The sequence below is a fragment of the Cynoglossus semilaevis genome, chromosome 18 (genome assembly GCF_000523025.1).
Source record: "Cynoglossus semilaevis isolate Cse_v1.0 chromosome 18, Cse_v1.0, whole genome shotgun sequence".
Lineage (NCBI taxonomy): Eukaryota > Metazoa > Chordata > Actinopteri > Pleuronectiformes > Cynoglossidae > Cynoglossus > Cynoglossus semilaevis.
Genome location: NC_024324.1, coordinates 4076901 through 4100948, shown reverse-complemented (window position 1 = coordinate 4100948; position 24048 = coordinate 4076901). Strand labels below are relative to the sequence as shown.

General features: G+C 41.4%; 3 protein-coding genes across 4 annotated transcripts in view; 1 reads left to right on the top strand and 2 right to left on the bottom strand.

Annotated features, from left to right (window-relative positions):
* The window catches only part of med30 (mediator complex subunit 30), a 30159-nt gene extending 17189 nt beyond the window's left edge, over window positions 1–12970 (bottom strand). Inside the window, exons 1-4 of one of the 2 annotated variants that reach the window (XM_008331180.3) lie at window positions 12859–12970; window positions 9929–10257; window positions 7719–7877; window positions 1684–1791 (exon numbers count right to left, since the gene is read on the bottom strand). In XM_008331180.3, coding sequence (XP_008329402.1) covers window positions 1684–1791; window positions 7719–7877; window positions 9929–10111 — 450 coding nt within the window. In that variant the 5' untranslated portion in view covers window positions 10112–10257; window positions 12859–12970. Of the gene's footprint in view, window positions 1–1683; window positions 1792–7718; window positions 7878–9928; window positions 10258–11066; window positions 11207–12858 lie in introns of those variants that run through there. The other variant, XM_008331181.3, reaches the window with a different exon arrangement.
* Window positions 12971–13659: 689 nt separating this feature from the next.
* Window positions 13660–19577, bottom strand: slc30a8 (solute carrier family 30 member 8). The gene is made up of 10 exons (XM_025065082.1): window positions 19057–19577; window positions 17492–17646; window positions 17165–17311; window positions 16924–17077; window positions 16665–16807; window positions 16244–16356; window positions 15828–16034; window positions 15513–15618; window positions 14666–14800; window positions 13660–14314 (listed from the first exon to the last, which is right to left on the bottom strand). Exons 1-10 carry the CDS (start codon window positions 19128–19130, stop codon window positions 14169–14171), a joined length of 1380 nt encoding a protein of 459 aa, XP_024920850.1. The 5' UTR covers window positions 19131–19577; the 3' UTR covers window positions 13660–14168.
* A 590-nt stretch (window positions 19578–20167) lies between these two features.
* Window positions 20168–24048, top strand: part of LOC103394049 (glutamate-rich protein 4) — a 4253-nt gene continuing 372 nt past the window's right edge. The window contains exon 1 of the mRNA XM_008331184.3: window positions 20168–22053. Within this exon, the coding sequence (XP_008329406.1) occupies window positions 21838–22053 (216 nt within the window). The 5' untranslated portion in view covers window positions 20168–21837. The remainder of the gene's footprint in view (window positions 22054–24048) is intronic.

The window sequence follows — 24048 nt, the reverse complement described above, 5'->3', positions numbered from 1 at the left end:
TTGCGTACACAGGTCTCTAATAGGACAAAACGACTCCTCACATCCAGCCCGGTGCAGCGTGGTTTATGAACTGTCACCGAGATGACGGAGGAATAGCAAGTACAGGGAGTAAATCTCAAAGTATTTAAGTACACGATTGCAGACGTATGCGTTAAATATTCTGTTTGCCTGTTCGTGTCCCACGCTTTCCCATCTATACAGTATGTGAGGTGAGGTGAGGTGGGTGAGCAACGACAGTCACCGTGGACTTTTTAGAGCAGCCAGAGGGGCAGCGCTGAGCTCTTAAAAATAACCAATTCTCATCTCATCTGCAGCTGACACGCCTGACCTTGGACCATTATCACCGCAACACACACACACACACACACATTCAGGCAGTATAGCCGGACCGAGAAAAAGAGAAGGAACACACACTGTAATCAAGTGTGAAGGCAAATGTAAACACAATCGTACTTCTGAGAAGACGGAGGAAGGACACCGCCGCACGCTGTGTCTGTTTATGTACACAAACGTGAAGTAAAACTCCAAATACTAATGTATCCCATGAATTTACAGGTCAGTTTTATAAACACATATTCAACATGTCAGTGTTGCCAAACAGAAGATTAAACCATCTAATGGTGCAAAGGTTAAAAGGTCAAAGGGATCAAATCAGAACAAATTAAACTGCCAATCAGCACGAGTTCCTAATGTGGGACAAATAATGAAATATGTTTTTTTTACTAAAGTTAATTTGCCTTTCTACCTCCCTGTCCATAGCTCTGCACCTCAGAGCTGACCCCGACCCCCACTTTGGAGACCATTCTGTTAACAGGATTGGATAACTCGACTTTTCATTCACCTGAATATAATCTGTAAATTTGCAAACAATCTTAATTTATCTTTTTCTAATTTCCACCATGGTGGATTAAGGAGTACGTGCAATACAAAATAAATTTACAATAATTGCCCGACTACACCACAGTGTCCTCGTTGCCAACACCAATCTATGTCAACCCCAACAATTTTTTGAGGGGCGGGGGTACAGGGGGGAACTCTTACCATCTGGCCTAAAAGAACAAACACTGACGCTGGTCTATTTTCTGAAAGCCCTGCCAAAACAGTTCCATTTGGTGAATAGCTGGTCCGGTGAATCAGATAAGTTCATGCTGCTCCTAAGTTAGGGGGCAGATTAGGACGATCTCCCCGGAGTTGCCCAAGTCTCCCTGAAGAGCACGGACGGGTTTGTGCGACTTTCATGGTAACAAATACATCCTATTAACAGCCCTTCACCCAGATGATCACCTTTAAACACACACGCTTTAACAGCACACAGTAAAGTTTATCAAGTGTAGCCGCTTTAATTTTGTCTCGTGCGCGGCTCATACTGACAGCCAGGATCGTTACTATCACAATAACAGAGGGCTGATCATTAAAGCCCCAGGTTAATTACAGTGGGTATTAAATTACTCCTCTGTAATGACCCCCCAGGCCTCATGATCACGGCTGCTCCTTCAGACTGTGGACGGGTTTTTAATGTTTGGCCTCAGCCTCAGGTGATGATGTTTTGATCATTTCAAAGCAATGATTAAAGATTTCACGAGAGCAGTCACGCCTTCCTGTTTCATTACAGCCGGGTTGGACATCAAAACATTACAGCCTTGTCCTGCGAGGACCCCAGAGTACACACAGTACACACAGTACCTTGTTGACCTCCGTGATTTCTCTCCTGTCCTCTGCCGCGGAGCGACTCTGTCCACCGGGGCGGTCGTCGTGTTTGGAGCCGTCGTCTTCCACGAAGGGTATGAGTTGCTGGACGGAACAGAGAAACACAACAACGTGACTATGGTTCACCTTGGACCAGCGTACGTTGGCGAACTGTAGAGGCCGCTGGGACATTAATGGAATTATCATTGGATGTTCCAGCAACGAATATAAAAAAATTCCAAATCAACGTCCTTCATATCATAGCCATCAATAAAAGACAGCATTCACTGAGTTCATACTGAACTCCAGACCTCCATATTCTGAGTTATTGACAGTACACTTTACTAGAGTTTTACACACTACTGCTCATGTTTTTTATCTATATATTTTAATGCAATGTATTTTTTTATTATTTTTAATTCTGGAGATCCTGGAAGTGCACTACAGTATATTGCTGATTTTATTTACAACATGCCAGTCCCTGGACTGAGAACATGTACATGTACGTTGGTCCTTAACTCAGCACAAATGCACCAAAAAAAACACAGCTAACAGATAAAAGAATTGGTGTAAAATTACCATAGCTTGACTTGCCTTCAGGCGGCCAAGACCTTAAGACCTGCGACTTCATTTGCATAACATCACCGTGTTTTTAAAGCTGGTAATTTTCTACAGCTTTTTGTACCTTTGTGAACAGCTTATGTAAATAAGGCTCTCATCGGAGAGGAGATGTATTCACTGATGCACCGTTGGTGTGTCCTTTCCCTCCTCTTATTCATCTCCTGGTCTGAATACATTAAAAGTACTGTACTGCATTTTTGTACATCTCTCTGTTGGGGACCTGCAGCAGCGCTGCTGAGTTATGGCGGCGGCGGCCGGGGTCTGACCCGTGAGCTGCACAGGAGATATCCCTGCGGTGTCTAATCTTGTTCCCGTAAAGTGGTGAAAATGGGGATTCTATGTGAAGCTCTTGACCACAGGGTTGAGTCTCACTCGTGAGTCTTTAATGTGGAGAGAGAGAAACGGGACAGAGGCTGAGAGCAAACGAGGGAGGGAGGAAGGGAGGGAGGGAGAAGGGTGAGGAGTGAGGGGTGGGGCAAGTGTTGTGAGATTAATTCAGTTTTAAATGCTGTGTGTTCTTGACCTTGTCTTCTTGACACTACAGCGAGGTCGACGTGCAGACAGGGCTGCCTGTCACTGCATCACACTGCCCCCTGTTGGTCAGGGATAAGGAGAGCAGTGAACATAGTGATTCTACATTGGTAAAGCCAAGGATATAGGAAGATATATGGCACAATATGTGATAAATGTTAGACTTTGTATTTTTGTGAAGCCGCAATACAAGATCCAAAGGTCCAAAAAAAAAAAAAAAAATAGAGCCTGGTATGCAGTGCATGCAGTGCAAATGTAGTCAAACGTCTGTGCAGCCTTTCCAGGAAATACATATTATCAGTTATGTTGACACTAAGTCAATTTTATAGTTTTACGCTCGCACAATCTACGGCCTAATTCTCCTGCGCAGGTCTGAGACAAATGAGACCGCTTTTAATGTGTTTGCAGCCACAAGGACGTTCTGCAGCAATGTTTTACAGTGAATGCTTTCAAAAAGAAAATTCCTGATGGAAGAAAAATAAATGTCTCGAAACTAGCATCTATTTGAAAAGTTTCCTTTTCAAAACAACGTCTCATGAGCAGACTGTAACACAAGCAGAGACTCCTGGAAGCCAGAAATATACACACCTTGTCCTAATAATCACATGGTAGAATGCAAAACTAAACAGTTGGTGTTTTTCTACGGCTTTTGACCCGAGATGTTGCAGCTGGACCGGAGGCCCTGCAGACATGAGAGACTGATTCAATAAAGCTGTTTCATCTGGAGGCCAGGGAGCACCGACTCTAACAATGAAAGTTTGGGGTTTTTCTCTCCAAAAGGCTGGAGACAGAAGAAACATGTAAGCAGAGGTGGACAGATGTCTTTTGTATAAAAGTGAAAAAAAAATAAAGAGGAAAAAAAAATGCAGACACAAAAGGACGGAGTCATGAGAAGCATGACGAAGCGCAGAGAAAAATCTGGAAATGTTCCCCGTGCCTTTGTCAGTTTCCAGGCTCGGCTCCACGGTTACTGTAAACTCTGACTCTGAAGGAAGAAAGGACAACGAGGACATGTGCTGCGTATTACTCAGTCCCTGTCTTCTTCTTCTTCAGTTCCAGGTTCAACAACTACACAGATACGTTGTCATTTATAAACTGTCGAAACCTGGAAATGTGCCTCAAAAAAAGGTGTCAATCTCACCCTCAGGTGATTTTAATAACCCCGCCCCCCTGACTGAAAAGCCCCACCCACACTGCCACTGCTATCTGTCATTTTTTTTGCTGTGTTTCAATAATATTCAAACCAAAAGCTAAGCACAGCTGTTCATTTAGCACAGCGCTAAATGAACAGCGGCTAATATAACGTAGACACTTGAGGCACTAGAAGTGTGTCGTCATCTGTTAAAACACATAAAAGTAGTAGAATAATATGTGGCCTTAAAAGCTGAAATTTGAAGAGAGTTCATCAGATCTTTTGACGACTAGAGAAAATGCCGCGTCGCATTTTTAACAGGTACTGAAGGAAAATGATGGCAGCTTGTTGGGGGGGAGGAAATGAAAATGTGCTGAGTAGAGTGTGAGGCTGAGTGTGTTGCTGTATAAGTGTGTGTGATTGATTGCACATGTAGCAGTACGGCATACGTGTGCGACTGTGCACTCCGTGAGTCAGGAACTCCTCCTCCCTCTGACAGAGAAGAATGAGCCGATGGAGTTATCCAGCTCACCTCAGTGAAACCAGACGAAAAGGTATGAGAAAATATATATATATATATATTGTAGGAGAAGAGAAAATAATGAAAATAGTCAAGAGTGCTTGTTATGACAAGGCCGTCCTTTACAGAAAATTGGAAAAAACATTGAAAGGAGTGTAAAGAAAAGGAACAGAGAGCAGGAGATGGAAGTGAAGCCGATGTGAAAACAGCAGCGACTCAGTCACGGAAAGTGCACTGTTCTCAAGCTGCAAAAACAAGATCAAGTAGATGAAAACTAAAAAAAAAAAAAAAAAAAAAAGGTAGAGGGGAATTTGGAGACAAAGTGTGAAAGAGTCCAGGAATGAAGGAAAGGGAAAAGTTGCAACCAAGCGACGACAAACAACAGCTGGAGAGATGAAGAGGAAAGCGCTGACGTGTGCATTCGCTCCAGCTGTTCATTAAACGGCTCTGTCGCTAATTAGGCCGCGCTGAGGTCACACCGCCCGAATCATCGATTCCACTTCCTGTTTTGGGCAGCCACTAGTGCAAAGATGTCAGGTGGGCACCTGAATTCTCTGGGATGATAAATGACATACGAGCTGGGGCCAAAATCAACAACCCCCCTGCCCCAGACAAACAAGGAGAGCTGAGCTACGGGCCGGTCAGCATCGGGCCGGATCACAGACACAAGGGGAACTGAGTCAAAGACTAAAAACTGAAAAATTTACAACACACTTTCTAAGAGCATATCATACCTGGAAATATTTTGAGGAAAAAAAATCTCAATGTCACAATAAACCAATGAGAATTCACAACTTTTAAGTAAAATAGAACAAAACGCAAAGACTCAAAATCAACTGTTCTCCAACAAGCAGTAAGGTACATTTTTTTAACAATCATATTTTAAAAAGTTCAACTCTTTTTTGTGGTGCCCCCTACCTTAAATATAGGGTACAACAGCAAACAAAAGGTAAATCTGATCCCCCAGGATTTTAAGAACACTTTTGAGTTCATGTAATATAAAAAGAAAACTTCACGACAAAAATCTATTCCAATTTCAGACTATTTTCCACCAGGAGGACTGCCTCACAGCACAGACCTCTCTGTAGAGCCAGTCTGTTGAACCAAGCAGAGACTGCCGCAGTCATACAGCCAGTCTGTAGAACCAAGCAGAGACTGCCGCAGTCATAAATCCAATCAAACAGTGGTGCATGGTCTACAGCAAGGCCATGCAGGCATGGCCACTCACTGAGGGCACGGTCATCGAGCCACTTTGTTAATGCCTGCATAAGTGATCGCGCGTGTGTGTGTGTGTAGTAAAAAGTGCCCGTGTGACATTCCGCAGTACGCTCTGTTTGTGAGCATCTGTGCATGCAGACAGAGGTGACGCCAGGCTGAGCCGAGCTGCTGCTGCTGTTCCTGAAGGTGGAAGTGACCGTAACGGACGATAAAGAGACTCTGGAGACTCACCTGAAGTGGCCAATCAATCTGCTGCAAGCAGTGGCAAGGCTGGACTAAAGAGAGGCCGAGATAAGAGTTCCCCAAGGTAAAGGTGCGAGTGTGCGCGCGAGGGCCACGTGGCTATAACAATACATCCACACTATAGACGTTTGGCAATCAAACTGTGGACCGGTCCAGCCCTGCTGTGGTTGGAAGAAAAAAAATAGAACAACTACAGACAACAACAGAAGGAACTCTTCTTTCACTCCGTCACTAGCTGCCCTTCCTGGAAATGTTTACCTTCTTTCACTTCACTCCTCAAAAATGTCCTCTATGTTTAAGATTTTATTCCCGTAAAATTACACGTAACTTTACACACAATTCTGAGAAAACTGAGACTTTACCCTTAAGAAACTTCAAGTATTGTTGCAAATGTATTTCGATAAATGTACAATGTTATATTAATAACTTTTTTCACATAAAGTACCAAAAAAAATCTCAATCTTGGACTTATTTCTTTTAAATTTATTCTAAAATGCTCCTAAAATTTGTTGACTTTTTTTCTCATGACCGTGATTCTTCATTCTCATTAACTTGTTAACTTTTTGTCTGCAAGCTTAACAAACTAAATGCGTCCAAACTCCTGTGAGACACTGTGACACTGCCCCCTACAGGCAGCACACGACCAGGCACAGAGACGTTTAGGGTCAGCGCAAAGCCAAAGGAACCTTCAACCCTTTAAGCCCTTTTTGCTGCATACAGAAAGAAAAAACTGCAGTGTGCATAAAGAGTCAGAGAGTGATAATAAATAATTTAATTAGCTTTAGCCGCGTTCAGAGGTCATATTTGAGGAGATGAAAGCCTGTACTCCGCAGTTCTACTTTTAGAAATTGATTCTATCTTAGAGTTTATTAAAAGGTCAGGAGTAAAAAAAAAACAACTAATGTTTGATAGTGTGGGAAAGATGTCTGCGTCTCGAACCACGTTTGATGCCGCTCACATCTTATATCTATTTTCACTGTGCGACTGCTTAATTACTCTATAAATTGTTCTGAAGCCAGCAGCATGTGCCTGTCTCTGTGATCTGGGAGCAGTTTTTAAATCCAAATCTGCTTTGCCAAGTTTCACGCCAACTCTTTCAGAGTGGCACCACCGAGCACCAAAGGATTCTCTCAAAGTACTATTAAAGATAAGACCGTTTCAAAAGGGAACGTTCTGTGTGGCGAGAGTGTCCTTGACTCCTGATTGACCCACAGATTGTTGGAAGCTTTGAAAGCTGAATGTTAAGGAGTAACACTCCCATTATAACAATAACCTTTTACCAGAGACTTCTGTGGATTTTTTTTTAACATCAGAATGAAGCCACACCTGATCCTGTAAAAACTGAGAAAAGCGTAGCTTCGTAGTCTGCAGTTCAGATTCGTCTCCTACTGAGCACATCACGTCTTTATTAAAGCAGGATTAAGGAAAAAAGTTACTTGAAAAAAATATTTTTTTGTGTCACTAATTCAACGAATTACACTGACATACCATTACTATTATTATTCCACTGATTATCAGAGGATCAATCGGGGCTACAGTGGGACAGAGGTATGCTGAGTCAGCTCTAGGCAATCTGGTAATTGCAAGACTAACGTTTGGCGCCCCCTTCCTGTTCATTAGATTTTTTTCCGACCGTTTACAACATCTTCCCCTACAGCAGATGGCGCTCTACCAATGACTGTACTTGAAAACCAATGATCTGATTGTTGGATAGTCCTCCATGCCCAAATGAAGAGACTTTTCTGGTAAAAAGTAAACATGTCCCACCTCTGGAGGTATAGGGTCCAGTCCAGCACAGTTGTCGTTGCACTTGTCGTAAACCAGGCGGAGCTTGCGGAAGAACACGGAGAGCATGTGAAGGTGCTCCTGGAGTTTGGCCAGACGGTCCTGGTGGGTGTTAGGGTGGTAGGTGACTCCATTAGGCAGCTGGAGAGCAGAACAAAAGGGGAAATGTTGGGAAACAGCACCAGTACCAGTAAAGTTCAGTGCTAGGAGTTTGTTAGTGCTAATAAAAGGCAACCATTATTGATCCCCGCTGCCAACAGCAACACAGAGAGCCCGTTGTTCCCCCACTGTTTACAGTTCATTAGTGGAACATTCATCTAATGGGAAAAATATGTGCTTTAATTTACACCCGGGACAAAAAGTGTCTTTCCTTTTGCTGCAGGCAGAGTGGAGGCCAAAAAAAATGTGTTCAACATGCCTGCAATCACGCAACAATATAATCGTGACAGCTTAATAATGCCACAATTTCATCGACTGAAAACACACTCAATCAAAAGGTTAAGTGCTCTGAATGTTTTCTCTCTCCATCACAGTCAGGCACCATCACAGGCTTTTAACTATAATGAAGGTAAACATGTAACGAGATATGTTTTTCCTCTGATGCTGGGGATCAACAAGCCCACGGGGCAACACTGTGATTACAGACACTCTGCATAACATGAAACAAGTCTGCCTTCAGGCCAAGCTGAGGGAAGATGGGGAAACACAGGGGAGACAGACAAGATACAAGAGGATGGGGGGGTAGGGGAGGTACAATGAATGAAGAATTACAGCGTGTGATCTTAAAAAAAAAAAAAAAAAAGCAAGTTGCAGCATTGCATTTTGTGTCTATGCGACCCTGGGGTAGCTCGCCTGGCTTCAGCCTCGTCTCGGGCTGTGATTTAATATGGTGCAGGAGGAGCGTCTCAGAAAAGCTGGCCGGCATCCATGATAAACTCACGCTGACCTCAGCACTGTCAGCGCTGAACTGCACATGAACCGCAAACCGGAGTGATATAAAAAGGCTAACATCCTGAATGAAGCGCTCGGAGAATTCCATCGGCCTGACTTTTGAAGTTGAAACCCACTATCTGCCCACTCTCCATTATAGTCAACTAATCATACAGCATGTTTTTTTTTTTTTACATAATTCTCTCTGTACAATAATTCAAAGAAAATAGTATTTTTATACATATAATAAATTACGAACCAGATATAACACCACAGTCAAAAAGAGATATTTATATTTACCAGGATACAGAGAGAGAGAGAGATTATTCTATTATTCTACTTCATTTTGATGTACACTCTGATAAGAATTTCCTTTAAAATATATATAGTTCTCTTTATCTGTGAGTGTAACAACACTGTCTCCCAAGTTGTTCTTACAGCTGTCCCCTGAATTCTCCCACGTCATCGAACCAAGTGACTTGTTGTCATTAAAAACTGTAGCTTAATGGAAACACTGTACAATCAAAAATATAACATCAACTCCTTCTGGTCTACTGTCATGGTAATTATGGCACATGGAGAAAACCTCCAGCCTGCTCTGACACAGCAATTCTTACAGCTGTCCTCTGAATTCTACCACGTCATCGAACCAAGTGACTTGTTGTCATTAAAAACTGTAGCACTGAAGGCTAAATATTGAAGATTATCATAAATATTTACCAAATGAAAGTGAGTAACAGTGAGAGAGAAAAAAAACAACAACTCTATCTGCTTTATTTTCATAGACTCCAGTGCATTTTTAGAGCAAATGTATCTGTAATTGTGAAAAATTGATTTTCTCAGGTATCGCTGCAGCAAAGTCAATTCCTCTAAAGTGTGAGTTATAGCTCAGATTTAAACTGTACAGAAACCAGCACCGGAGCTCCTGATAACATTAACAACGACTCTGTCTGGCTCAGTGCTCCAGTCCCATTATGCACATTATCAGGACTCCAAAACCGGAGCAGCTGTATGTAATGCATTTCATGTATCATTAATTTTACGACTCATACCTGTGCTTCTCCTACTGTCTGAAATAAAAAAGCAATTTGGGAGACAGAATACAGGGCGAGACCAAACTAGTTAACTATTAGACACACAATTTTCATTTTCATTTAATTTGCCACCGTATGTTTTTGGTCAAGTGTAAACAAGTGAATGTAGTGATAATAAACTGGTTTATTGTCTGAGCAGAGAACAGAGAGTGAGGGAGTGGGACTCACCTGCATGTTCCTGAGGAGCTGGAAGATCTCCATGGTCCTGAAGACAATGTCTTGGACCGTCTCCTGACCGATGCGGCACAATGAGGCCGTGTTGACATCCCGTGCAGCCGGAGGTTGTGGCGGCGGCGGTGGCGGCTGCTGGGGCTGCGCGCCAAAAGGCGTCACTATTGGAGGGGTTGTCATGGAGACGGTGGATGATTGTAATGGGGATGTGGGTGTAGTTCCAGGTGAGGTTATCCTTCAGGCCATTACACACCAGCACACACTAACACGCCTTGATAAAATGTTGAGAAGAACTCATCATCAAGGAAGAGAAAATTGAACCAAACCTGAAAGAAACATCAAAATAATTGTTAGATTTCTATTAAAACCTTAATAAAATAATATAACAAACATAAATAAATAATAACAAACGTGACCAAATGATAACATTTTCATACTTGGACCAACTTTTTTGGTGTTGTTAAGCCTCCATTTACTTTATCCTGCTATTTTTGCTCCACTTTACCAATTTAAATACTGTTAAATCATTATGCTTTTGACGTATTTCTGGATAAGTGAGCAATTTTCTCTATATTTCTGAGTAATAACGGGGTACAGGGTAACATGTGGCCACGTTTGCTATGATTATGTAAACCTTCGTTCAGACGTACAGTTACATAACTCCTTCGTAATCTCCTAAAACCAGAAAAGCTAAGAAAATACTGTTGTAAAGATTTTAACAGGTTTACACATGCAACATATTTACTTAAACGTAAAGAAATAGGGATTATTAAATTGGCACTCAATGAGTTTTAACCACTGTGCTAACAATTTTAGCCTTTAAAATAAGTAAAAAGCTGTTATTTTAAAACCACAATGCATTTGCGTCAGTATCGGACTGCTCTGTGACCAGACGTCGTTTTGAAATTTAAATAACACAACTTTACTCGATGTCAAAGTAACGGACTTCATTTAATTACGCTGGAAAGTGCAGCTGGTTGTAACCACAGCTAATGACACTCCACAAACACACGCGACACAACTGATTTCCCTTCATTCGCCTCGTTTCTGTTCAAATCGGCGTCAAACAACACTCCAACAACGCAGATTTGATTCTGATGTATCCATAAAGTTATAAAACACAGTAAAATGTTACCTGTAGGCTGAAAAACTATTGGTTTGTTGACATGTCCAGTCTCCCTGCTCCCTCCTTGGAGCTCAGCTGCTCCACGTATCGCGAGAGTTCGACATCATTTGTCGTAATGAACAAAATAAATCCTCCACTTCAAGTTTGTTCAAATCATTTCGTATTGTTTTAGTTACATAAATACATTTAAAATATATCCCAAGTTAAAACTTAACCCATTTTCTAAATATATATTTATTTTAAAATGCTTTAAAATGCTAAGAATTAAACGTCTTCTCACCAAACATTCAACTCAGTCGTCATTACGGTAAAGTACCGCGCATGGCATATTTGGTCTCAAAAAACAGGGTTACAGCGCCATTTACTGGTGATTGTCAGAAACAAAACACATACCTAATTATTTTATATGCATTTCTGTCAAACTATTATTCAAATAAATCTGAATATGTTATAATTACTATAATCAATTACTTTTTTAAACGATTTATTCTGCTGTTTTAATACATACTTATTTCTATATGACCTATGTCAAATCATAACTCAATTTTAATTCACATATTTATGAAGCCAAACATATTTATGACAAAAAAGAATATAGCCTAAGGTTTATTTCCTTTCACTCTTTTTATCATTCAAATTTCTTATCTGTTAAACTAAACACAGAGTAGCATACCATAGATCATTGCTTGCAATTTTCAAGGACTGAGTCCTGGTTGGATAGTTTTTTTTTTTTTTGTTTTTTTTTTAATATCTGTTAATATATTAGAATATATTCCAAGTCCTTAATATCTATAACAGCTTCTATGTCTCACTTTCAGACAAAACTTTAATGTAAATTAGCTTTTTAAATAAAGCTTCCAGTACGATTGTATTTTCAGACAACTGTGTAAAAGAAAATTAGTATTATTGCCAGAGATGGTCCCTAGATATGTAACAAAAATCACACAAGTAGTCTATTTGCATTTTTGGACTTGCACAAGCAGGATAATAAAAACTAATCACTATTTGTTATTGTTCCAACTCCAATAATCAACAGGAAAGAACAATATTAATGTGTATACCTGCCTCCACCCTCTCAGTGTTACTGCTCCTGTGTCCTAATTAAACACACCATGAAAACAGACTGGGGAAAACTCTTTCCAAAAGGGCACGCCTCAGTTGGTCAGGAGCCACAGCAGATGGGGACTGTAAGAGTAACACTCACTCATCCTGGCAACTTAACCAGTGCTCTCTATGCAGATAGGAGGTTATGGAGATTCGGCTGAACTCCAAACTTTTTAATTTATACGACTTTTTCCCAATGTCTTAACTCTGTCATTGCCGAGCCATTTTAACTTTACTTATAGTTCACCATGTAAGTTCACCCTAACAAAGGCAATAAACTCATATTTATCATAACTATATCTTTACGGTTCTCAAATTTCCTATGGCACCTAAACGCCCCTCGTGTTCCCTATCGTAACCGGAAGGCCTAGTTTGTTACGTACACGCCACTCAGTGGGCCCGTATTTTAAAATATATATAAATACAAATGTATTTTCTAAAATGAATATTGGGACATAAAGCTTTTGCGATATAGCGAACCACATCTTCTGCTAGCCTACACTGTTTTGCGCCGTTTATATGTACTTTGTCGACCAAACGCTGTTACGTTTGTATGTACCTTGTCGACCAAACAAATTTCGAGATGCAGTTTATTCTACAAGCTAAGAAAACTAGGTCGGGTGTTATGTGTTTGGTTGACATGCAATATTGTTGTGTTAACTTTTTTTTTGTTTTCAAACGAAGTGGCTGGGCTTACCTTGTTAGCTCGGTTCGAATCCCACATTTTCCCGCTGAAGTTACCATGCGGTCTTCTTCACGTGACGCATTTCCTGTCCGTACGCAGGTACAGCAGCAGCTCCGCCTACTTCCCGCCCGCCCCCCACGGATACAAAGAGTGGATGACTGACAGGAGGATTCACCCCGCCCATTCCGCTATGGAACAAACGCGCCCATGTCCTCAGATCGATGCAAAGAGTGAACGATCTTGTCATCCAGCCTGGAGACGAGGAAAACAAATTATAGTAATTATTTTCATTTTCGTGAGATTTATTGATTCGTCACAGGCCTAAGTGATGTATGAAATCTAGCCTCTATTGTAACACTAATGTGAATAATGTCATTTTTTTAGTGATAGGCGTCCTTATCCTAATCCCTTTTAAGGCCCACTCAGGCCTGAAGAAAAAGAAAATCCCTTTCATTTTCCATAAACCTCTTATTTCCCGTTTTTGCTGCATGACTGGAAAAGGAGCTTTGTACAATGTACTGTAGACATGTCTTGCATCTCAAATTAATTTGTATTGCATTGGCTCACACATTAATCTCAGCTCTCACCACTCAGATGCTTTATGTTGTTCTTTTTTTTTATTGTATTGCCTTTTAACCATGTAAGGCATACTGTAGGCCAGCTACAGTAGCCCAGAAAGGTCAAAACTGAAATATGCGTAAATATTATTGTGTCAGAAACACTGGCAGCTCTGGTGTTTACAGAGACAAGCTCACAAAGGGCAATACTGCAAAAGGTGATGAAGACCAGGTGATGACATCCACAAAAGAAAAATGACCTGTGGAACAGACTTGAATGGACATGGAGATAAACATACTTTTTTCTTTATTGAATAATATATTTCCGATCCCACATCTGACCACAGGTACATTCATTTTGTCACAGTCCGTACAGAGGAATAATTATTCCCCGTCTTTATTTACATATAAAAGCTTTGTGAAGGATGTGTTGCTGTTCTGGTTTGGTTTGGTTTAATATCTAAAACAATCAATACTGTTAGAACCGTCCTGGATGTGCACAAGGTAAACACTGCAGAGTAACTTTCTGTTTTTATACAGTATACACTGTATATATAAAAATGAAAACAAGTACATGTAAAAAAAAAAAAACCTTAACATGGGAGCAGAGAAGAGAGTGTTACGATTTACTGGGTCCATACATGTTGCATATCCGTTGTAAATTTAAATTTTAAAAATCATGCGATTGTCAAAACAACAGTATAAATGTGCAATTATTTTTGCAATATTCTACTATTATTACTAGTACTACTTCAGAGGCAGATCCTACTTCCTGGGGTCCTCACACAGGGTACATCCAGGTTTCAGGTCGGCCTGTCTCTCCATCTGGATGGTCACAGAGTGGAAGTTGAAGGTGGAGTAACAAGTCTGCGTCATTTCACTGAGCACAGTCTGAGCGTCCGCTGATTCGTCTGCAAAGAGAAGGAAAAGCAGGTCATAGGAATCATAGCTACTGATGTTTAGCCAACCTGTGTGTGTTTAAGGATACTCCTCTATTGTCAACACTAAGAAACAGGACATGATTATTACTGCGGTCTTCAGACTGAACGTTCACACGTAATGACTTCCTTCACAAGTTACACGTTAAATACAAGCGTTTAACTTTATATCTGTAAAACAAATGCTACAACAATAATTCTTTAAATCCTATTTTTAAGGTCAAATTCTGCCCTCACAGCCCCCTCCCTCTGAATACTGCCCACACTGATAGGACTGATCCTGAGAATTAACAAAACCATTGTTGCACGCCTGTTTCATCTCACCTATGGCAACGTGTGCTGTCATGACAGCCTGGTTCATAGTGAGGGCCCATATGTGAAGGTTGTGGACCGCTGTGACCCCCTTCACTGCTAACAGACCTTCTCGCACCTCGCCGTAGCTCACCCCTGCTGGAGCACCTGAAAAAGACAAAAATAATAAATAAATAAAATAAGTGGGTAAAGCTATTATTTTGTTTTCAATGTTTTACAGTAGAAACCTAATTTTAAACAAATTGTGTGACACTGCACTTTGAATAAAAATGTGAAAATTTGATTGCTGTTCTATGTGTAAGCCCATGCCCCCAGCCTGGACTCTAACATTTGACCTTCATCTTGTAAGGCTACAAGACAAACCGCTACATGACCATGCAACTGTGCTATATAAGAAAAAAAAACAACTTTGCCTCAAGTTTGAATACAATTACAGAGAAGTGAACCTATAGTTATTCTCACTGTGATGGAACAGGGACATTAAGATAATATAGATTTAGTCAAAGACCCCTTAAAGCAAATGTGATTAAGCCGAGTCCATCCATCTTTGTAATAAGCACATTAGAAAAAGTGTAACATTCGACTGAGCTGCTCAGGTTACTGCACTTTAATTAAGCAGCGTGGGCCGAGCTTTTAAATAACACCATGCATCATGTACTTTGTAATAACGCTAAGCAAAAACAGCAGGTGAGAAACTGCAGAGTTGGGTTACATTAACAGATAAAACCAACAGCAGCTGTGTTGTCTCTGGTGCTGCAGCCTCCGTCCAGTGAAGGTTGAACCTTCTCTGTTGTATAAAGAATAATTATCACAGAACCAGTGGAACGGAGCGAGCGTCGGAGCGAGCGTCGGAGCTCACCTTCCATCAGGACGATGACGATGTCTCTCATGATGGTGAAGGTGGTGCAGAGCACCAATATGGAGAAGAGGAAGGTGCAGATGGGGTCGGCTATCTTATATTCAGGCTGGAAGAACACAGACCACACAGAAAGTGAGACGTTTCACTGATTTTCTCCCGAAACGTCCTTCACTGCATGAAAGTCAAAGCCTTTCCAGTGACTAGGGGTGTATACTGGCAAGAATCTGGCCGTACCATACGTATCCTGATACAAGGGCAATTCTGGTTTTTCACTGGAAATATATACTTTGTATGAGATTATACGAGGTTTTCCACCTTGAAGAAGATGATGATGGCACTGACGACAACGCTGAGGCTCTGGAGAAGATCTCCCACCACGTGAACAAAGGCGGCTCTCACGCTGGCGTTGGCCTCACCTTCCATCAGGACGATGACGATGTCTCTCATGATGGTGAAGGTGGTGCAGAGCACCAATATGGAGAAGAGGAAGGTGCAGATGGGGTCGGCTATCTTATATTCAGGCTGGAAGAACACAGACCACACAGAAAGTGAGACGTTTCACTGATTTTCTCCCGAAACGTCCTTCACTGCATGAAAGTCAAAGCCTTTCCAGTGACTAGGGGTGTATACTGGCAAGAATCTGGCCGTACCATACGTATCCTGATACAAGGGCAATTCTGGTTTTTCACTGGAAATATATACTTTGTATGAGATTATACGAGGTTTTCCACCTTGAAGAAGATGATGATGGCACTGACGACAACGCTGAGGCTCTGGAGAAGATCTCCCACCACGTGAACAAAGGCGGCTCTCACGCTGGCGTTGGCCTGATGAGTCGTTCGTCCTGATGGGAAAATAACGCACATCACTATGAACCAGAATATCATTTGTTTTACATTTTAATTTAATACATCTTTACAATAGGCTGGACTGGATCAATATCCACTGTGATGTCAGATTAACTTATTCTAATTGTAAGCCTTTTTGACTATATTCTGTTTATTTATTGGCTAATTTTTGAGCCATTTGTTGGCTAGTTGCTGCTCATATTATCAAAAATTGCAATTTCCTAAAAAAATTTTTTTTTTCATTTTTTGCAATATTCATGGTCATGCTTAAATTAAATTAAATGAAGCCAAGTCAGTTAATTACCATGATTTCCTGCGTTGTGCTCCGCATCCAGGTGGTTGTTAATGGCCTCATTTTGACCTTTGCTGCTGTGACCGTGGCTGTGACCGTGGCTGGAGCCGCCATGACTGTGGCCGTGACCTGACTGGTGCAGGGTGAAGGCCATGCTGCCAAGAGTAAAGAGAGTATTTGCACATATTCAACCCCCACAGCTGATGAATTGCTGCTCTGCACTGACTTCAGACTGATACAGGTGACACACATTGGTTCCTCTTCAACTTACATGATATTGACCAGTACGGCACAGCCGGACGTTATCAGCATGATGGTGCCGTCGATGGTGTAGTCGTCGCTGATGATGCGCTCGACAGCCAGGTACACCAACACCCCGGTTACCAACCAAATGGTGAAGATTGACAGCAGGGCCCCCAGGATCTCTGCAAGTGGGATTGAATTCAAGTTGGAGGGCTGGTGTGAGGACAGAACAGAGATCAGCCAATCACACACCGACAGATCAGCAGTACCTGCTCGGTGCCAGCCGTAGCTGAGCTTGTGTGTAGCGGGTCTGGAGGAGAGCCACAGGGACAGGAGGCTGATGATGAAGCTGGTGAAGTCCACCAGTAGGTGGGCGGCGTCTGTCATTACCGCAAGGCTGCCCGCGAAATACCCACCTGTGCAAAGACGCAAGAAGTTCTATTTTTTTTTTTAACATCACTTCAGGGTAAATGCAGTGCACCCTACAGGACGGGTGAGGCAACTGCATGCTCTCTTTAAATCTACAGGTATAATACATATACGTATATATATATATTAGTTAATGTAGAAATAAAATGTTGAAAGATGAAAATTACCGAGTATTTCTCCGACCATGAAAACCACACAGACGACAGAAACCACACACAGCCTCTTCCTGGCAATCTTCTTCTCCTGCTCACGGTCGGCCTGAGCATGACTGTTGTCATGGCAGTGTTTGACATCACCTTTACTCTCCACCGGGTGGGTCACACTGAGGTAAAATAACAAAAAAACAAAAACAAAATCAAGTCAATAATATTAGTATTTTTATTAGGTTTTTACTAAAAGACAATGTCGACGGGTGATCGGAAAAAGCCAATCCTGAAAATATTTGACAGGCAGTCAGTTGGGAAACTTTAGCAAGGGTGTGGAAGAGGCTGTGTGATGGCTTGGGGCTGTATTTCTTTGGTTTGAAATTGAAGACTCAAAGACTGCAGGGGAAGTGCTGCACGCAATAAGTTAATCTTTCAGCTAAGAACAAATCATTAAGAACGCTTACACGAGTTCTACTTAAATAATTTACTCAAGAAACGCTACTTTAAAAACAAAGTCATCACTACTACAGACATAACCAGTGAACCCTGCTGTGGACACTGACTCATCACATTATGCCGCCTCTGGTGGTAAATAGTTGTTGTCCCATTATCTGGCTTCTGTGTATCTAAGATGTCAAACAGAACAGCTGTGGGAATTTTACAAACACACACACACACACCCAAGAGCCTATATATAAATATTGGTTATAGAGTGTAGTTAGGGATCATCTCATCATAGGGAGGTGAGGTTGTCGGTTTGATTCTTAATAACACAACCAGCCAGTTTGGCTTGAATTGAGATCTTAAAGCAGAGTCAAATACCAGTGGTGGCTTTGAGTTAAAAAAAAAAACACAAAAAAAGATGTATGATTTAAATATGTTTAAAATAATTAATAATATTAGTATTTAAAATTAATAATTAATTATATAAATATAAAGGTAAATGTCTAATAAAGTCGCTACTTTAGCTACAATTAGCCAGAATTATAGCAAAGTTTGTCATAAACAAAATGTTATCAAAACTCAACACAATGCTAAAAATCTAACAAAATAATAAAATTAAATCAAATTAAAAACAAAGAAAGGAGAAGCTAAAATATAGTGAAGGAGGCTGTTAGCTAAAAGACGGAGAGAAGCTGGGGGGGATATTACAGAAACAAAATGACAACACTTTGTCAAACACACACACACAAACACAAACGTTTCACCAGAGGGCTGTGTGCAGAGACCAGTCCAGCAACATGGTCAGTGCCGTGGTAGGGAAGCAGTACTGTGCACACATCCCTCACAGTTCAACTGTGATGCTGTCGGCGATATTTGCACACAGCTTTAACCCCAAGCCCCCCCTCCAACGCCCTCAAAACGGATTAGATCGGATTGAAAAATCCTCCACTTAAAAAACAAAATCAGAGAAACACTGCACCAAAGGTCTGACCAGGAAAGTTGGTCAAACTCATTAGTAACTCAAATTAAGACATAAAACCAAAGATGATGACATTTTAAAGCTACAGTCTCTCGCATTTTCTATATTCCAGGGTGATTAAAAATAAAAAAGAAGAAGAAGAAATGAGTCGTTCAAAGTTTACCTGTGGCCGGAGGAGTAAGTGCTGCTCACATCTGTCACCAGTGGAAGTTTTTCCGGATTCTTTCTTTTGGACATGACTGATGAAATGGATGAACAGTGCTTAAATAAAAAAAAAACTCACAAAGGGTCAAAAAATAATGTTAAAATGGAGGAGTTCAACGTAAAACTGCGTCACTAAGAGGAACCACTAACTAAAAAATAGATTTTTTTTTTTTAAATCTACTGTCAAATGTCCTGTTCAACCTGCTTCCACCCAGGAGCTGCGGGAGCTTCTGGAAGCAGCCGGGCTGCTAACAGCTGAATGTTTGCACCAGCCTTGTGACCAACATTATTTGCGCCGTGTGCAAACGCACCGCCGCCAGCGGCGCAGTCTGTGCGCAGCGCAAACAGTGTAGGATGTGGTGCAACATTAGAGACGGACGTTTCAACATTTGTGATGCTGCAGGAAGCAGTTAGTAACATCAACTCCCGTGTGGTCAAGACAGCGAAGTTCAGCTGAGTGTATTTTGAGTTTGCGCCTAAGGGCTTGCGGCGCCAACCCCCTCCCCATACCCCGCCCCTCTGTAGTGTCCAGCCGGCACTTGATGATTAAGTAATCGAACGCGGTGCCGTGTGCTTTTTCTCCCTGATACGTCACATGGTCGCCCCTCAGTCAACCTTCCAGACCTTTCTTGTCCAGAAGGTCCTGACTGGGAAATATAAAATAATATCAAACTGTGATAATTAAGACTGTAATGTAGAGGTAAAATGTACTGTATTTTAAACCAATTTTTAAATTAATTTAACATATAAATAGCCACAATTAAATGTAGAAAAACATCAAATAATTAAAATAAATGCAGTTATTAGAAAAATCTGTATAGAACCTATATTATACTGAGACATGCTCAGTGCTAAGGTGTAGCACACATGCTAAAAATACTGTAGTTATAGTGAAAAAAACAAAGACAACTGTTGCTTTGATAGCGCTCACCTTATTATGTCACAAGGTGGCGGCAATGAGAATAAAAAGATCGATGTCTTATTGTAAATATTACATTCTATAGTTTTATTATTACATTCATACTGTGATGTAACAGGAAATAAAGTAAACTTTGCATCATTTTGTGTTACTTTGTGGTTATTTTAAATTGAATACTAATTAATAATTAATAATTCATTATTGTGTCTACAAAATAAAATACTCAAATTTAATGCAGCCACAATTTTGTATTCACCTCAGATCATTTTTAATGTATGTTTTTATTTTTAAGGCAAATAAAACCTAAAGGTAAAGTTAGCAAAGAAAGACATTTTAATTGTTTGTTTTTAAGTATTTTACATATCTTTATATAGTGTTGTCTCAAATACAACCTTATTTTTTCACCATTGTTTTCAGCACATCTTCACTGACACCTGTGACGTCACGGCTCCTGGACCTTATCTCAGTGATCCTTTGTCTACTTGACAACAGCATTAACCTGGAGAGCCACTCACGCTGAGTCCTGTTGGCTGCCTTCACCTATTCTCTCCCCGTGCTGACGTACGTCTGTGTTGAAAACCTCTAAAAGTGGAATCGGCTTGGCTCTAAAAATAGCTCCCTGTGTCTTGGGCCGGTTTCAATGGATGTTGACTGTGAACTCGGAGAAGTGGGTCGGTGTTTGGGCTGCTGTTTGCCAAGTTTAGACTCAGTCAAAGAATAAAGGAGTGCTGCGTTGCTAAGAGGAGCAGACTGAGGGGAGAGTGGCACGAAAAGGGTTAGTTACACATGACTGTTCACACTGTTGTCACTGGGGATCAAATCAAACCAAATTACTTCTCATTCTCCATGTTGGTCGCTCCTGATGACAATCCAATCTCCATGGTAGCCGCCTGTCTTCAAGAGTTTCCCTAAACCCTAGCATCACAGGTTGGAGTTATCATTATCGTCATTGTGATGATAATTATCATCACCATTATAATGTGGTCATTGCTGTTGTACCAGAACCCCTACCCTGAACCCATCTGTCACTCTGACTGCACAGGTCACCACTGCCTGGCCGTCCTCATGTGTGAATTACATTAACTGTCACTGCGCATGCTCTGCACCACCCCCAATTACTTCTCTGCCGCTCCCAACTCCTTCATAAAGTAGCACAATCCTTCTAGCTCTTCAATTCAGTGTTAGCAAAAACACGACCAAAGACACAAATGAAAATAATTGCATATTTTAAATGAAGCAGAATGAAAAGAAAAGTTAGTAAAATTAGAATAGTAGAATTAGAATGAAAAAAACAAGTAAAGAAAAAGTGGGTTCTTTGGTTAAAGATTAATTGATTTCAACTGTTTTCCAGGTGCAAAACCTCATCAACATTAAGTTGTTGTTCAGTTGACGTCAGTCCTTTTGGTATGTATGTATTCTGTCTCCACACCAGCTTCTTTTCACATGCCAAAATCCTAGTCATTTTATGGATGGACCAGAGTTGGCACCGTGGAAACCACCTCTCTCCTCCCTCCTCTCCATCCCATTTACCCTGTGTGTAAAAGGGCCCCTAAAAGTGGTAAACAAGCCCTAGGTCAGACCCGGGGGACAATGCACTGACGTCAGTCCTGCTCCGACACATTCACACTCCGCAGCACGGCTGAGGATCCATGTTTGAGTGACAGACAACAGACAATAAAAAAAGAGAGGGAGAGAGTGGGAGATCACAAGTTCCACATAAGAGCAGAGATCTTCAGCCAGAGGAGAGCAGACGAGGCTGTAACTTCACTACAGCTGAGGAAACACCGACATCGACTAACCCTAACCCTAACCCTCCAGACCATGATGGAAGTGGTCCTCACCAGACTGCGGGACTTCTCCTGCAAGACCTCCACCTTCGAAGACTGTAAACAAGCCGGCCGGAGCTCCTGCAGGGACCGCGGGACCAGGACTGAGCACCACCTCAGTGAAGAAGCTGCAGCTGGAGGAGGAAGAGGAGGAGGAGGAGGACACAAACTGGACATAGAGAGCGCCCTGGCCTGGCTGAGGAGAGAACTGGTAACAATCTCTCCGTCACTGAAGAATGTTCTCTAGAGTAGTACTTTAATGATAGCAGTTAAGAAACGTCTGGATATTTATTAGACACATATGAACATTAATACCAACCAGCAAGTAAATGTCAGTGTTTCTCAAATGATGGGTGGTGACCCGAAACTTGCACCTGTGTGTAGTTGTTTTCCAAAAGATTCATAAATGTTTATGTTTGAACATAAAGTTTTTTAGTAAAATATGAGGCATATTTATGTTTTTATAATTGAATTATTTATCCTAGAAATGAAATTAACTACCTGAAAGAGCTGCTACGTCAACAAGTCCTAGACCATAATAATACGTCTTTTGTGTGTTTACTAAGTATTTTTACCATGTAGTACTACAGTACTCTAGGACCAATATGAACCTGGGAGTTTTTGTTCGCCGTGAACTTCCACGTCTCGGTGCCAAACTGCATCTTTCAGCCACACTGGATTTATCTCCTCATTTGAAGCCAATAAACAAGACTGATGTGATGTTCAGCAGCCACTTAAAGTTGATGTGTGTTTGTTGGTCTGCTGCAGGGCAGACCAACAAACACACAAAAGTCAGCGGCCACAAACACAGATGAGAATAAAATATTAAACCGCCTCGACGGATGAAGACGAACAGTGTGAACGATGCTATAACGCTGCCTGTGTGTGGTCTGTCGACACCTGCAGGATTCTAGCCAGTACAAAAGCTTTTTTCTTTTTTTATCATCTGTTACGACAAAGGTTAAGACGTTAGTCACACTAACAAAATGGCCTCCCGGCGAACGCCTTTGTGTTCGGAGCCAAGTTATTGCTGTTTTGTTCCTAAGATGTGTGTAGGTCTCGCTGCCTTTACAACACCGCAGTCAAAGACGCTGTGTGTGTGTGTGTGTGACCAACTGTGTGTAGCTCATTGTCACGGACTAATATATCAGCAGGCTTTAAGAGTGTTCACCCAGACAGCCAGCCATGGTAACCAAGGACTGAGCACCCAGAGAAAGAGAAACCACACGCTTGAATCAGAGCTCGGCACAACAAAGAAAAACAGATTCTTCCTGGTTGGTTTACTGTAGTAAGAAGTAGGTCTGTGTCTGCCTTACTTGGTGTACATCAGTGTTTCCCAAACTGTGGGGCGGGCCCCACTGGTGAAGAACAGAGACATGAGTGCAAAAGTCAAAAAACTTCTCCTTGGGTCACAGTGAGTCTAATAATTAAAATGTATCTCTATGCAGACGATTCCATGCTCTTTACACTTGCTTTTGTCTTTTTTCCTTCTCGGTGTAGCTAAATAGCATTAAGTTAATCAAATATACCAATGAAAAGTCAACTGAGTAGCAAAGTAAACACAAAAATAATTAAAGGTTAACTGTACATAAAGTTTGTCAACTGTAATTGACGTACGAGTCGAGAACAGGGAACAAATTAAAAACATTATTTTTTACATTTGTCAGTAGCATGACACTGATGTTAGAGAGAAGGAAAAACAGTTTTTAATGTCATCCACAGTGTAAAAATATTCCTTATGAAATGTATTCCCTAAGTTTGGAATGTCTGTGTTGCTGTCGGCTCGGAGCCTGAAGCCTCACCACGAGGACACACACGGAGCTGCACATGATTTGTGAACGGCTGGTTTTCAGCCGGAGGAGTTCCGAGGCTGCGTCATCCGCAGCTGCCGACGCAGAAAAGTTCAAGTTTTTCTTTCTGATTTTTCTCCAACAGTCTATTGTATCTTTCACTCTGAGCCAGGTGCTACAATAAAGAGAGAACTGCCCCCAGACATTCCTGAGGCTGGGACCAGTCCGGACCCAGAAGTCCTTGGAATTCTGAATATCTTATTTTACAATGCCACCAATTAGACAGCCTTCGACGAGAGAGAGAAGGAAAGGGAACAGTGCAGAGAAAGATTTGCATTTGAAAGAAAGAAATGCTCCACTGAAACGGACGCCGTTTCTCACTGAACCTTCATCAGCGACAAATGAAGGTTCAATTC

Bases quoted from the DNA above. Each gene is read 5' to 3' on its own strand.
- slc30a8 (XM_025065082.1), bottom strand. From the start codon at position 19,130: ATGTCCAAAAGAAAGAATCCGGAAAAACTTCCACTGGTGACAGATGTG. The intron at 16,808-16,923 runs GTAAGTTGAAGA...TACTCTTGGCAG, and splicing joins GCCGTACTGGTCAATATCAT to CATGGCCTTCACCCTGCACC. The intron at 16,035-16,243 runs GTGGAAAACCTC...GTGTTCTTCCAG, and splicing joins CCATCATCATCTTCTTCAAG to CCTGAATATAAGATAGCCGA.